This window comes from Nilaparvata lugens, chromosome 13 (assembly GCF_014356525.2).
Source record: "Nilaparvata lugens isolate BPH chromosome 13, ASM1435652v1, whole genome shotgun sequence".
NCBI classification, from domain to species: Eukaryota; Metazoa; Arthropoda; class Insecta; order Hemiptera; family Delphacidae; genus Nilaparvata; species Nilaparvata lugens.
Genome location: NC_052516.1, coordinates 30834244 through 30849173, shown reverse-complemented (window position 1 = coordinate 30849173; position 14930 = coordinate 30834244). Strand labels below are relative to the sequence as shown.

Here is a 14930-nt window from a genome sequence, read left to right as displayed (position 1 = left end):
ATTAAAATCAGGATAGAGAAGGCACGTGCTGCATTTATCAAATTGAAGAGTCTACTGATATCAAGAGATCTCCGAATGGATCTCCGAATTCGTCTCCTTGAGTGTTTTGTGTTTCCAGTTCTGTTATATGGCATGGAAGCATGGACCTTGAATAAATTATGTGAAAAGAGAATTCAAGCCTTTGAGTTTTGGACCTACCGCAGAATGCTGAGAATCTCATATACAGACCATGTAACAAATGAAGAGGTTCTCAGAAGAATGGAGAAAAGGCCAGAGCTCATAGGTGAAATTAAGGAACGAAAGCTAAAGTATCTAGGTCACGTAATGAGGGGAAAGAAATATGAAATATTACACCTTATCATGTAAGGAAAAATAACAGGCAAGAGATCAGTGGCAGAAGACGAATATCTTGGTTGCGTAACTTAAGGGATTGGTTCCAGTGTACATCCAATGACCTATTCAGAGCAGCTGTAAATAAAATTAAAATCGCCATCATGATAGCCAACCTCCGCCATGGAGACGGTACATGAAGAAGAAGAAGAAGAAGATATATTTTCTATCACATACAAATAATGGTTTCAAACAATACATACTTGAATAATTTTGAAAGAGTTATATAATTTTATATTCCTAAAAACTTCGGATTTTTTAAAAGGCAGATTTTTTAAAAATTCAAAAATTATTTATGGATTACTTCTAACTTTTTTAAGTAACTAAACTGCACTACAATGTTCCTAGTACATACTTCTAATAATAAAAAAATGACAGAAAAAATATATATTGAATAGGAAAGAATAAATTAAGTTTTTCTTTAATTTCCCAAAAATAGTGTTGAGTGCAAATCCGCCCTTTTAAAAAACACTGATTATTATCTTTGACGCATCATCACGTCTGAACTACTGAACGTCTGGACTGATTTACTTGAAATGTTGCATATGAATTCTTAATTAACCGAGGATTCTTATAGGCCTATTCTCAATTCTTCTAAATTTCATTACATCCAGTTTTCAGTTTGTCAATTTTTAAAATAGACCCTTGTGGAGCACGGGTTACCTGCTAGTACAACATAATAATTTCAATGAGTCATCGAATCTGATCTATTTCTTAGACCAGTTATAGAATAGACATGCCCCCACATATTCATACTGAAAGTCGATGAAGCCAACATCTTCTGCCATACTGCCCCATTGTGACGTCATCATCGTATAAAGAACTTTTCTGTAGAGTTTGTTTACATTCTTTTCCATAGCAGATTGTGTCTATTTCAGCGGAAGTGCAGCGGGAGTTTACCATTCTCATAAATAGTAATTTACTTCCATCTGAAATGGACACAATCCAGGCACGGCCCTAGGGACATTGCCGCCCTGGGCGAGATCAGCAACCGCCGCCCCCCCACCCCCTCTCACAAGTGTTTCATCTAATCCCGGGTTCCCTTCCCAGAGCGATCTCCTAACTATTGTGTCTCCACTGTGATGCGATTATGCCATTGGCACCACAGAGTCTCAGTAAACTCTAATTAATTATGTACTAGGAGTCCCAAGTATGAATATCCCACATTTTAAAATTATTTTTGTTTCATAAACATAAAAGGTGAAAGCAAATTTTTCTGTCCGATCACTGATTTTGGCGGAAATAGCTGAAAACTGGAAAATGAACCAAAAATACGAGGTTTTTGTTCCATTCTGTATATAGCACAAGGGAATTTTGAATGAATAATTTGGTTCTGGACTTCTCTTATGTATCCAAATAATATATTATTAAAAATCAGAACAACAATGTAAATTGCAAGCACCAACGTATATAGTGACTGGACTAGTAAAACAAAATATCTGATTAAACTATTTTTTAACCTCACCACTGCTCAAAGAAGGTCGGCCATTTGGGCAAAACTTCTTGGGAGAGGTGAGGCTTCTGACCCTGCAAAGTTTCGGAGGGGCAAAAAGAAAAATCCCAAGAGACCAGAGATGGGTGAAACTCCAGGCACAAATGTGGGTCAAGAGGCTGAGTCAAGGGTGGCCGGGTGCCCTAGAGGCAACTTGACCACCCCTTCCTCAGCGGTAGGACCTTCAAAGAAAGCCAGGAGTGGAACTAATCAGTCTGAAGAGACTGCCAATCATATCACACTGGATTGCAACAAGCAACCAGGTGATGAATGGGATGTTAGTATAGGGAAAAACTTTTGGTTCTTGTAAGGAACACAGGTATTGGTTTGCCTAACTAACATACTACTTGGGAACACAATAAGCTTCGGTTGACGTGTGGGGTTCTTTGAACCTTTACATCCTTGAATCCGTCCCTTCAAAACAATAAACAATAAACTATTTTTATGTTTGAAACAGGTACACAATAAGAAAACAGGCTGTTCAAAGACTAAGAATAAACTTACTTCTGGTGATATTTTTCAAAGTTTTTCGATTTGTATAAATTATCAAACTATCAAAATGAAAAAGTTTTCTTAGGAAACATTTTTTTCCCAATCACTACTTTTTGAGACATGAGCGCCTAAAGTTTAAATTTTTGGGACATTTCAAATTCGGTATGAGATAAATCCATAAAATTCAAAGGATAAATTCTTCATGGTATTGTTGATTGAATAAAACGAACATTTAATGAAAATATCAATTTTTGAGAAAGTTATTCAATTTACTAAAAATTACCAGAAATAACGTTTAGTTGAGTTTTATTTTTGTAAATTGAATAACTTTCTCAAAAATTGATATTTTCAGAAAATTTTTCAATTTTTTTTTATCCAATCAACGATACCATGAAGAATTTATCAAATTGTTAAATTTTGAAAATTCGAAATTTCGAAAATTCCTTCAAATCTCATGAATTTATTTATCTTTTACCGAATTTTAAATGTTCTGTCCCAAAGATTTAAACTTTAGGCGCTCATTATCTCAAAAAAAAAATAATGATCGGAAAAGAATGTTTTTCTAAGAAAACTTTTTCATTTTGATAGCTTGATAATATACAAATCGAAAAACTTTGGAAAATAGCACCAGTAGAAAGTTTATTTTTAGCCTTTGCACAGCATCAAGATGTAGACTGCAACAGAGTATTAGGCCCACTAAACTTGCTAAGTAATTAAAACTACAATTTCTCTAAGTTGTTTAACACACCTGTTTAATTGATTAGAACTCGTCTGACCTTTGCATGGGGTAATTCCTTTACCAGTTCTTCAAGATCTGGTGACTGAACTATTTGATTTTGGCCAGACCTATTTGATGTTTGCTGGGATTGTTGATCATTGTTGACCACTCATTTGTTCATTAGCTCGAGGTTGGAAAAGCTTCTTATATAGTTTCACTATTCACATTTCACATAATTTGATATTATGAATCCATTATTTATTTTTATTTTAAAATTTTCCGTTCCTTAAAATTTGCCGCCTCCAAAATCTGCCGCCCTGGGCGGCCGCCCTATCCGCCTACCCCTGGGGCCGGGCCTGACACAATCTGAAAGTTTTCTATCCGATGCTGACATTACAATGGGGCGATATGGCAGTAGATGTTGGCTTCAGAGGCTAGATTTCCCAGCGTGTCTATTCTATAACTGATCTAAGATCTATTTATAGGTTATGTGCTCTAGCAGTGATGGCTGTTTGTAACTTTGCATATCGGGCTTCCTGCTTATAGCCAGAAAGCCTGCTTACATAGATAGCAATCATTTCCCATTTCCCATATACAGTGTTGCCAAAAAGCGGGTAATGCTGTGGGTAATGACAAATGGAGGGTGAAAACCGAGTAATTGGAAATGAAAATATCAATTTGTTTTTTATTGTATTTTCTCATGTTTTTTGACAGGTGGGGTGGAAATTAAGTAGGGAATTCTTGGTTGAATAGTGACTTTTTTGTTGAATAGGGAATTTTTAGTTTGTTGACAGTAATTTTGACGAAATGCGGGTAATTTCTTGTTCTGGTGGGGGTAATTGGGAAATGTTGGACTGGCAACTCTGCCCATATAGGCCAGTTAGTTGATTTCTAAGTTTAACCATAGATAAAGGATAAGAATAAGATTGACGTATATTTCTTGTCTATGGATTCACCTAACAAGTCAGGGATATGATACCCTCATGTACTTTGTTAGAGTGGTCGTAGATAAATAATAGTGTATACAACAGTTTTATTTATGGTATTCGAAGCACTTGTGAAATTTTTAAGACACACGTTTGCTCACTACACTCTCTCACTTTTGTGTCCTAACTCCACATCAAACTCGTGCTTTCCAATACTACAATAGTATACTATTCATACTATTTATTTATACAATACTCAGTCAAAGACCCCTATCATAAAGCTTTTGTATAAACAACTACTATTTTTACATATATATTTTTTCTGAAATGTTATACGTCATTCTGTCAATGTATTTAATGATAATTATAGGCTTCTTCTTCTTCTTCTTCTTCTTTTTCTCCTTCTCCTTCATCTTATACTCAGAGTTGGCTAATTCTCATCAACCAATCGGAGGCTAATAATATTTTTATTTGTGGCTGACAATTAATTGGTGGAAACGGCCAATGTTTAGATTGATTGTTACATAAATGATCTGACTGATAACATTATTTTTGCAGTGAGATATGCTGCCGCACCTTATGAGTATTTGGCTGAGGAGTTCAATTTGGGAATAACGGGAAATTCTTTCAATACCCAAGCCCATAGATACCAATTAATAGCTCGAAGTGAAATCGATTTGAAAGATATTATTTCAGCTTATGCAAGCAGTTTTGGACATGAGCCGCAGAAAGACATGGTAGGTGGATTACTATCTTTCAATTAATCGTTTGGTAGGGCTACCTGAATGTATAATATCAGAGAATCACTAGTACCATAGAGAAACAATAGCGTAAATAGATATATCATGGTATAGGGAGTTTATGTCGTAACTTTTACTGTTATCTCAAGCCGATAGTCCACATAGTTCTTTCCCATGGAGCTGTGAGACACTGGTAGTCTCTCATATTGTGCCGTTCATACTCTCTCACCCCAACATAACAGTAGAAATCGACAATAATCAACAGTAATCAGCTTGAGATAACAGTAAAAGTTACGACATAAACTCCCTATACCATGGGATATCTACTTACGCTATTGTTTCTCTATGCTAGTACCCTCATGATCTATCTATCTATACTTCTATTCTTTTAATGGGAGGGATAATTGACCGAAGCATAGCTGAGGTCTTAGATTCAACTCAATCGGCTTTTGTCTGTTTGTTTGTACCGCAGTTATTGTCCGATTTGGATGAAATTTGATATGCAAGTTCTTTGAAACAAGGCGCATAAACGTATGTGTAACGATTTTTGGTGAGACCTCCAGTTGTTTGTAATATTTAAAAAACCGTAAACTAACCTCAAATGTTACTTTTTCGTATCTTTGAAAAACAGCAATTCATGTTCCTACTTTTTCGCATAAAATTAATCAACTAATAAATCAACAACTATTTTAGTTTTGGACAATATTATTCTTAACATCATAAACATTTCTTTAATCTCCAACTTCTTTTATTCATAACTATCAGTTATTATTTCAGTTATTTTTCAACTGAATTCCAGTTTATCAGTAAATCAATAATTTATTATTGTATTGTATGCATTTTTATGCATTTTTGTGTTGCTCTACAGTGTCAAGTCTTTTGTTTTCCTTTAGGTATGAGATCGGAAACCGATTTGTGAGCATTAACATTCTGCATAGGCATAACAAGCCATAACATTGAATCCACTTTTCATGAAAAACATCATTAGCAACCTCCTGTAATTGTCACCAACAAACCCATCTTATTTAGAATCATTTTCCGTCTCACCATTGTCTATGAGACGATTCATCATCCAAATTGCCTACTGCATATTCAATTCTTCCGTCAGTTGACCGATTTCTTATAATTAATTATTAGAAAAGTTGTAATATATGTTTATATTGTAAATATGGAGACGATATAAAGGTACCTCCTTGATAAGTCCGGTGTCCCTGCAAACAGTGTCTCTAGCACTTAAATAATGAGAAAATAATAGATGACATGACTAAATCTTCACAATATACTGTACTTACTGTACTGGCCCTTCTCATCAGATTGAAAGTTGTAATCATGAGCGAGGTCTACTGTTCGCAGAACTACTAGTCTATATTATATTAAAACTGCAATTGACAAAATTTCACAGTCAATACTGCTTTTTGTCAGATCAAAGTAAACACATATTCAGTTAGAGAACACATTATATACCCAAAAATATATTTGGAGCTAGCAGGAACCCGTGCTTCGCAAGGATCTGTTGTAAAACTTGACGTAATGAAATTTTGAAGAATTGAAAATAGGCCTGTAACCATCCTTGGTTAATAAAGAATCTATATGCAAAATTTCAAGTTAATCAGTCCAGTAGTTCAGACGTGGTGATGTGTCAAACATAATTTTCCCATCCCGTACATACATAAGCCAGCTCTTTACTTTATATAATTATTATATATATAGTTAACGACTGCAAGAGATAGGACTGTGGAAAAGAATAGTGGTGAAAGTATGATAGCGCCAGAAGTGTCTCAAACACACTAGTAGGTACTACATGAACTTTTTGAAAGTGATTTGAAAAAATGTTAAAACAACAGAACTGAATCCTTATCATTCTACCTTCATTTAGAGACGAGGCTTTTGTTTGAGCCGAATGAAAATCGATTTATAAAAAAATGAATATCTGTTTGTGTGTTTGTTTGTATGTTTGTTTTTTCCCTGTAGACTTGAAAACTACTTGACATAATGGCATGAAACTTTGGGAAAATGTTGTGTGAATATTGGGGATGGTTTCTGAACAGAAATTTTAATAGGGGGGCTAATAATAATTATTCAATAATTCATTTTACAGACCTATGTTTTCGAAATTTTCGGCCAAGCAGCTACCGAAGAGCGGGAAGATGATCATGATTCAAGATCATATTATTGTGATAATATGATTTAGCATCTAAAGTTACCAGCTGTAATAAACACGTCACCCTATGATAAATTGTGTACTGGTATTAAACCGGTAGTTTGGAGTTGAAGTGTAGTTGATTGGTACCAGCTGTTGATAATGGTTCCTTAGAAGACCTATACAAATAATTATCACTCCCCTATCATTGAGAAACTGGAAAATGTTGAAAAGAAATATTCACCTAATGAAAGAGAGTTGTTCATATTATATTCATTAATTACTGAAGAATAAAGAATAATTCAAATTTTTTTGAATTTAGCTTAGCCTATATTCATCCTAAAATGGAAAGAATATGATTCATCGTACATCGCATATTTCCTGGACCATATATCGACAATCTACAGCTATGAAAACATTGAATTCATCTTTGAAACACTGATTTAACCTTTCTTTTTTTCAATTCAGAACTTTACTGATAGATATTACTACCAATTGATTAAGAAGAATAACATGTTTTCGGAATAATGAATGCTGCATGACTAAGCATATAGGAAGTCCGTATTGAGACGTGAATGAAAATATTGATTGTCAGATAAATTTCATGATTCACCAAATAAAGTCAAGTGTGACATGAGATACATTGGCGGTACGAAGTTTGTCGGGAAAGCTAGTTGTAAATTAAGCTTTATTATTAATAGTCAACGCTGAAAAAGACAGGCTCAATCACCAGAAATACTATAAATTCTATGAGGGAGCAGTAAGCCATTAATTTTGAGTAGTTCAATAATTACTTCCATTATGGACAATCAATACGTATGAAATTTATTAGCTACCATACAGAATGAAAAACTTTTGATTGCAATGACCCCGACTACTATATTATGATTAACCATTTGGATAAAATATAAGGAATCACTCGCATCTCTCATGAACCCATAATTTTTATTCACAAAATATTAACAAAAAATTTATATATCAAGTTATATTCAATAAACTCACGGCTAGTACTCAAGTTTGTCTTTTTCTGGATATGCTACAAATAAATGTATGTATATGTTTGACATTTTGTTTCTGTAATCTTGTTGTCTATTAAGAAAGTTATCAATGTGATGGCAATAAAATTTGAATTTGGAAAAAGAATTATCAACAAACTCCTAACCAAAGAAAATCTTTGTGCTCTGTTCTAATCAGAATGTATGAGACTCCATATACAGCTGATAGAAGGCGCGAACCGAACTTGCCAAGCATACAACAATGGAACAAACACGTGGCAAGCTTGCGCTCTCAATCAACAGAAAATTCAATTTGATCAGCCGATTGATGAAATTGTTTTAAGCTTTCCAATAATTACAACATATGTTAGAATATCATGTGTCAATTATCTCAGAAGAATAGATTATTATGTTGCTTTGGCCTGCGATCTGTATAAATGTCCTGTAACAACTAAAGCTGCGTCCAAACATGCTGAACCGAACTTCGAACCGCGCAGCAAACCGTGCATTCCTCCGAACATCTTGCCTTTCAGTGAACATGAGCTTCTGTTTCATAATGTTAAAAATCAGCTGTTAATCATTCGCCGTACCGTACTCCGAACCATTCGCCGTGCCGCTTGCCTCTGTTCTAACTGTTCGCCTCACCGCACTCCGAACGCTGAACTTTTCAGCCAATCAGAGCCCTCGATTACAATTCGCCGTGCAGCTCGCCGTACAATATTTTGGCTATCCATCACAAGTGGAAAACATGCGAACATGAATACAGAGTTATATGAACCAGTTTTTATTTGATTAAATTCATGTTTTGAACAATTCATTGTTACGAATGATAAACTGATAGGAGCTTATAAATATTTCCTAATTCAAATGAAATAACTTCTGAAAAAAATAATGATTGGATAAAAATACCAATATTAAATTATTGTTAGCAAAAACTAAGTACCGGTACATCGACAATTCATTCAACTAATTATTTACTGATAAAATTATAATATTTTTTTTATTGATAATCAATTTCATCAACTAATCATAGACTGACTGAAAAAAGTACTTCAATTTCCATGAATTCAATTAATAGAATTACCGGTATATGAATCTAAAGTGTAGGTCATATCTAAATTCACAAAGAGTTCGATTCTTGTTGGCAAGAAAGATGTTATTCAATTCAGAAATCATTGTTATTTTACTAAAAAATAGGATAAAATGAATAGTTTCCCTTTCAGGGGGAGTTTGACAACCCACAAAACTCATTTTTCATTTGAAGAAATATCGAAAAAGAGCATAGGACCTTATTTTTTGTTCAGCTTGCCATAATACCCCTCATTTCAATATTAAAATTTTTGACTGTCTTTACAGTGAGTCAATCATTCTATCAAGGCTTGAATAATTTTGAAATTGTAATTAAATAAAAATGGTAGAGAAAAATTATCATGTAAATAAACACCTTTATTCAAAGGCATATTAACTGCAAGCGTTTTTATATTGCCGATATAGCATCGATAAAATTGCAGATTGATTATTTAGCAGTCTCAAAAAACTGTTCTATAGTGAGGTCCACGTTATAATGACAGTATTTGATCAACTTTGGTTTTGCTATCCTTGTCTATCATTTGACAAAACCGGTGGTAATATCCTTTTCTAGGTACACAACGATGCCAATTATGTTTTTGACAGTGTGGAAATATAATTAATTAATACAGAGAATCGGCATCGCTATTCTTCTATCTTTATCCACTGCCATTATCATGTGGACCTCACTATAGCTGAAATAGTATATTTTGCACCTAGAGCAGAAAATGAGATTTTTCCAGCTCGAAATCGGTTTTCAAGTCCGAGGCCGTAGGCCGAGGACTAGAAAAGATTGAGAGCTGGAAAAACATTTTTGCCCGTGGTGCGAACGATATTTTTCGCCACACTACAGGTATTGCTGACAAAATAAATAGTCTAAAGAATACAAAATAAAGAACACTCGTTAAGCTATCGTACCTATCTCTTGATTTTAGTAGTAGAAGATTTGCAGTCAGGATTTCAGATTCTTTTAAAATTCCACTTGGAATACCACAGTCATCTTCAAGCATTTTTGAAAATTCGGAATGCACTATTCAACAATAAATAATTGAATAAAACTGGTTGCGAAGCGAATTAGTTTGATTCGAAACTGGAACTGAAATCATGGCGACTTTAGCTGATGATGAAAGTGGCCACTCGCCCGATCTAGCGGATGACTTATTAACTACTTCCATGAGCGGCTGGAAAGAGACAACTTTCTGGCCTAGCCCGGAAAAGAAACCCTTTTCTGACGTCGTCTGCAAACAAGGTCTTTCAGATCTACGTAGGGACTGGAAAACAGCTGCTTTCTGTGCAGTGTGGCGAAAAATTAATAATCCATGCCACGTGTAGGCCTATACATTGCATCAGGAAAACGAAGATCAAAACTATGGTTTTCCTAAACATATGTTTTTGAGATAATTTCTTTGATGCATCTGTTCCACTTTCACCATTAAAAGAGTTTGTGAAAATGAAAATATTCATTGATTACCAAAACAATACTATTATTATATTCATCATGATAATTAATTATCGAAACAATACTTTTATTACATTAATAATAATGATAATAATATTATTAAACATATTTATCAATTATCAGAACAATATTATTGAGGTTAAGTGGAATCAGGTAGAATGCAATAATAGAACAGATGTTCTTTTTCGAATTTCTATCATATTATTATTTTGTTATTTTCAATGATTACAACATATGTAAGAATATCACATAATATATAAATAAACCAGCAGGAACCCGTGCTTCGCAAGGATCTATTTTCAAACTTGATAATCTGAAAACTTGACGTAATGAAATTTTAAATAACTTAAAATAGGCCTATAACCATCCTTGGTTAATTAAGAATCTAGCCTATAAGCAAAATTTCAAGTTAATTAGTCCAGTAGTTCAGACGTGATGATGCGTCAAACATAATTTTCCTAACCCATACGTGTAATCCAACTCTTTATTTTATTATAGATATAGTTAACGATTGCAAGAGATAGGAGTGTGGAACAGAATAGTTGTGAAACTATGATAGCGCCAAAAGTGTCTCAAACACAATAGTAGGTACTACATGAACTTTTCGAAAGTGATTTAAAAAAAAATGTTAAAACAACAGAACTGAAAGTTGTCAACCTTATTATTCTACCTCCATTTAGAGAGGCTTTTGTTTGAGCCGAATAAAATCTTCTATCTTCTATATATATAAAAAAATGAATGTCTGTTTGTGTGTTTGTTCCCTATGACTTGAAAAATACTTAACATAACGGCATGAAACTTTGGGAATATGTTGTGTGAATATTGGGGATGGTTTGTGACCAGAAATTTTAATAGGGTGGCTAATAACTATTATTTATTGATCTACTTTACAGGCCTATGTTTTCGAAATTGTCGGCCTAGCGGCTACCGAAGAACGGAAAGATGATCATGATTCAAGATCATATTGAGATAATATGATTTAGCATCTAAAGTTACCAGCTGTAATAAACACGTCACCCTATGATAAATTGTGTAGGCTACTGGTATTACAACGGTAGTTTGGGGTTGAAGTGTAGTTGATTGGTACCAGCTGTAGACAATGGTTCCTTAGAAGACCTATACAAATAATTATCACTCCCCTATCATTGAATAACCGGAAAATGTTGGAAAAAATTATTCACCTCATGGAAGAGAGTTGTTCTTATTGCATTTATTATTACTGAAGAATGTCAGAATAATTCACAATTTTTTTGAATTTAGCTTAGCTTATTTTCATCCTGAAAATCCTAAAATGGAAGATGGAGAGAATATGTAATTCCTGGTGATGATTCATTGTACATCGCATATTTCCTGGACCATCTATTGACAATCAACAACTATGAAAACATCGAACTCATCTTTGAAACACTAATTTATCCTATCTATTTTTTTTTTTAATTCAACACTTTACTGTTAGATATTACTACCAATTGATTGAGAAGAATATGTTTTGGGAATAATGAATGCTGCATGACTAAGCACATAGGAATTCCGTATTTAGATGTGAATGAAAATATTGATTGTCAGATAAATTTCATGATTCACCAAATAAAGTGAAGTTTACATTGACTTTTGGCGGTACGAAGTTCGCCAGGTAAGCTAGTTGTAAATAAAGCTTTATTATTAATAGTCAACACTGAAAAAAGACAGACTCAATCATCAGGAATACTATAAGTTCTGTGAAGGACCAGTAAGCCATTAATTTTGATTAGTTTAATCACTTACATTATGGACAATCAATATGTATGACATTTTTATTAGCTACAAAATAAAAAACTTTGAAGTGACCCCGACTACTACAATATGAATAACCATTTAGATCAAATAAAATATATTACTCACATCTCTCATCAACTCGTACTTCTTGTTCACAAAATATTAACACAAAAATATGAGTTACATTGAATGAACTCACGGCTAATACTCAAGTTTGTCTCTTTCTGGCCATGCTACAAATGAATATAGGTTTATGTTTGACATCTTGTTTTTTAAAATCTTGTTGTCTATTAAGAAATTTTTCAATGTGATTTTTGTTTGCAATAAAATTTGAAAAAAAGAATTATCAACAAACTCCTAACCAAAGAAAATCTCTGTGCTCTGTTCTAATCGGAATGTATGAGACTCATACAACAATGGAACAAACACGTGGTAAGCTAGCGCTTTCGATCTATGGAAAATTAGATTCAATCAGCTGATTGATGAAATTATTTTATGCTTTCCAATGATTATAACATATGTTGGGATATCATGTGTCAATTATCTCAGTTCCATATGGCATTCACCTTACCATGTTCATAAGCTTACTTAGTTGGATCCTTTTTCATCCTTTGAAACCCTTAGAGGCAAAATATCTCAAAATCCGTTCTTAGTGCGCATCTAGCATGTTTGAAGAATATTTGTGCAAAGTTTCAAGTCAGTAGGATAATTAGTTTGGGCTGGAGTGTGATTTTCCATGAAAATTTTCGAAAACTACCCTCTTCTGGACCCCTATGAGCTCCTGGTCGGAATTTTTCTGCATAGGTCCAAGTTTTTTCCATAGCTGAACAAAAAAGTTCCTTATGACTTTGCTGTGAAATGAACGGTTAAAAAGTACTAAATTTTGGGGGGGGCCCAGCTCCCTCAGGGGGACAAATCCTTTCTTAGTGGATGTTTTGAGGCTACCATAAACAATTGTGCAAAATTTCAAGTTTTTAGGCTTAGTAGCTTGGGCTGTGGTGTGATCTCAGTCTGTCGGGGCTTAGCCTTTTATAGATATAGAGAGAGAAGAAGAAGAGAAGAGATGGGCAATTATCTTGTCTAGTAACCAGCTTCATGGAAGCAGAAACAAGCTCAACTGGGTCTATTGCAACAACAATTTTCTTTCACTACAGTCACGATTGATTGGAATCATTGTGAAAATCTATTAACAATCTTGAGATAAATAGAGTGAGAAATACCACTTGAGCATAGTACAGCACTCTATGCTGCAGATTTAGAGCATGCAATCAATTCAAAATCAAGTCCTTACTTATAAGATTAGTCCGAACTTCGTTTTGGGCGAACAGCTTGTCTTAGAATCGGTGTTTTCATGGGTGAGATGCATAACTCAGCTGCGTTTGGCAACTGTAAGTGTATTTTATCTGAAAGATAAAAGGAGAGAGGAGTTTACATAGCCATGGAGTTTACATACAAGCACTGTCGTCCAATCTGCAATGTGCGAGAGGAGGAAACCACAGTTCATTTCCTAGTCAGGTACCCTATGTATCCTGATGTGAGACACAATTTATTGTGAAAGTATACAAATAATATTGTTGAACATGACAATTGAGTAATGGTTCTCCTTTCAAATGTTTCTTTGGATAAAATTTGAGACATTACAAATTCATGGTGAACGCTTTAAGATGACGTAACTATATTCTAGAAACAGGCTAAGGTATTTAGGGCGATTACTGGATTTGCAGGGGAATTATTTTCACAGTATTTACTATCTATTGTGGTTGCATGTGTTGGAATATCCAATTTATGGAGCCTACATCTGTTAATATTGTATATTATTTATCATATGAGTTTAATTGTCGCTAAGTTGCTATTTGTTTATTTTGAGGATTTATGTTTGTTATAGCATTACTTTTCCATTATTACTTCTAATTGACGTGAATGTACAATCAATTTGAATGAGCTGAGACTCTTAAAAAAATAAAATGATTATTTATTATCAGAGTTTGGAAGAGACTTCTTTCTCTTCATACTATCCTTTAGAAAAAGAAAAACAGAAAAACTTACACATACGACGACGCGCAATACAAAAGGAACATTTCTTCAAAATCTCATGAAAATCTGTTCATAAAATCTGTTGAATGCTTCGCATACATAGACAAAATCAAACCTGGTCAAGTTAAGACTTCACCCTCACTCAGGTTTGTGAAATACTCCTATATGATACATAAAGTAATTGGACAGAAATCTTTGCTATTTATTTGAAATTTGTGCTTATCATTTCCAGGACTCATGGGCTAAAGACGAATATACTGATTTATTTCTGGCTGTTCTTAATGGAAATCCTCCAAAGAAGTAGTATCCTTCCTGTTTATTATAATATTATACTTAAATTTTCCAAACTCATTTTGAATTCAACAAGAAATAATGTTTTGAATTGAATACTACATTTACTACAATAAATACTACAATAGTATGTGACTTATTGTGTTCCAACTTTTAAGAATAAAGTTCCAGTTCGACTTTAAGTGGATCATTCTGTGAGAGTTTTTCTCTATTGATGTTTTTTCTTCCTTCTCTGTTTACTCACACATGATGATACTATTAATATAATTAAGGTTTTGTAACTGGTGGAGGTATTTTCAACCCTACAACACACCTGACATCATTTCTGTAACCGGTGATATCTTTGTCTCATGACTTGATTAATCTTCCAAAATATGAAATATATAAAAATACATGAGGTTTGATAGACATTCTTGCAGTCTCTACCACC

General features: G+C 33.8%; 1 protein-coding gene across 1 annotated transcript in view; it reads left to right on the top strand.

The window, feature by feature from the left end:
* The window catches only part of LOC111049535, a 101407-nt gene extending 86720 nt beyond the window's left edge, over positions 1 to 14687 (top strand). The window contains exons 8-9 of the mRNA XM_039440421.1: positions 4577 to 4755; positions 14442 to 14687. Of these exons, the coding sequence (XP_039296355.1) occupies positions 4577 to 4755; positions 14442 to 14513 (251 nt within the window). The 3' untranslated portion in view covers positions 14514 to 14687. The remainder of the gene's footprint in view (positions 1 to 4576; positions 4756 to 14441) is intronic.
* The last annotated feature ends 243 nt before the right edge of the window (positions 14688 to 14930 follow it).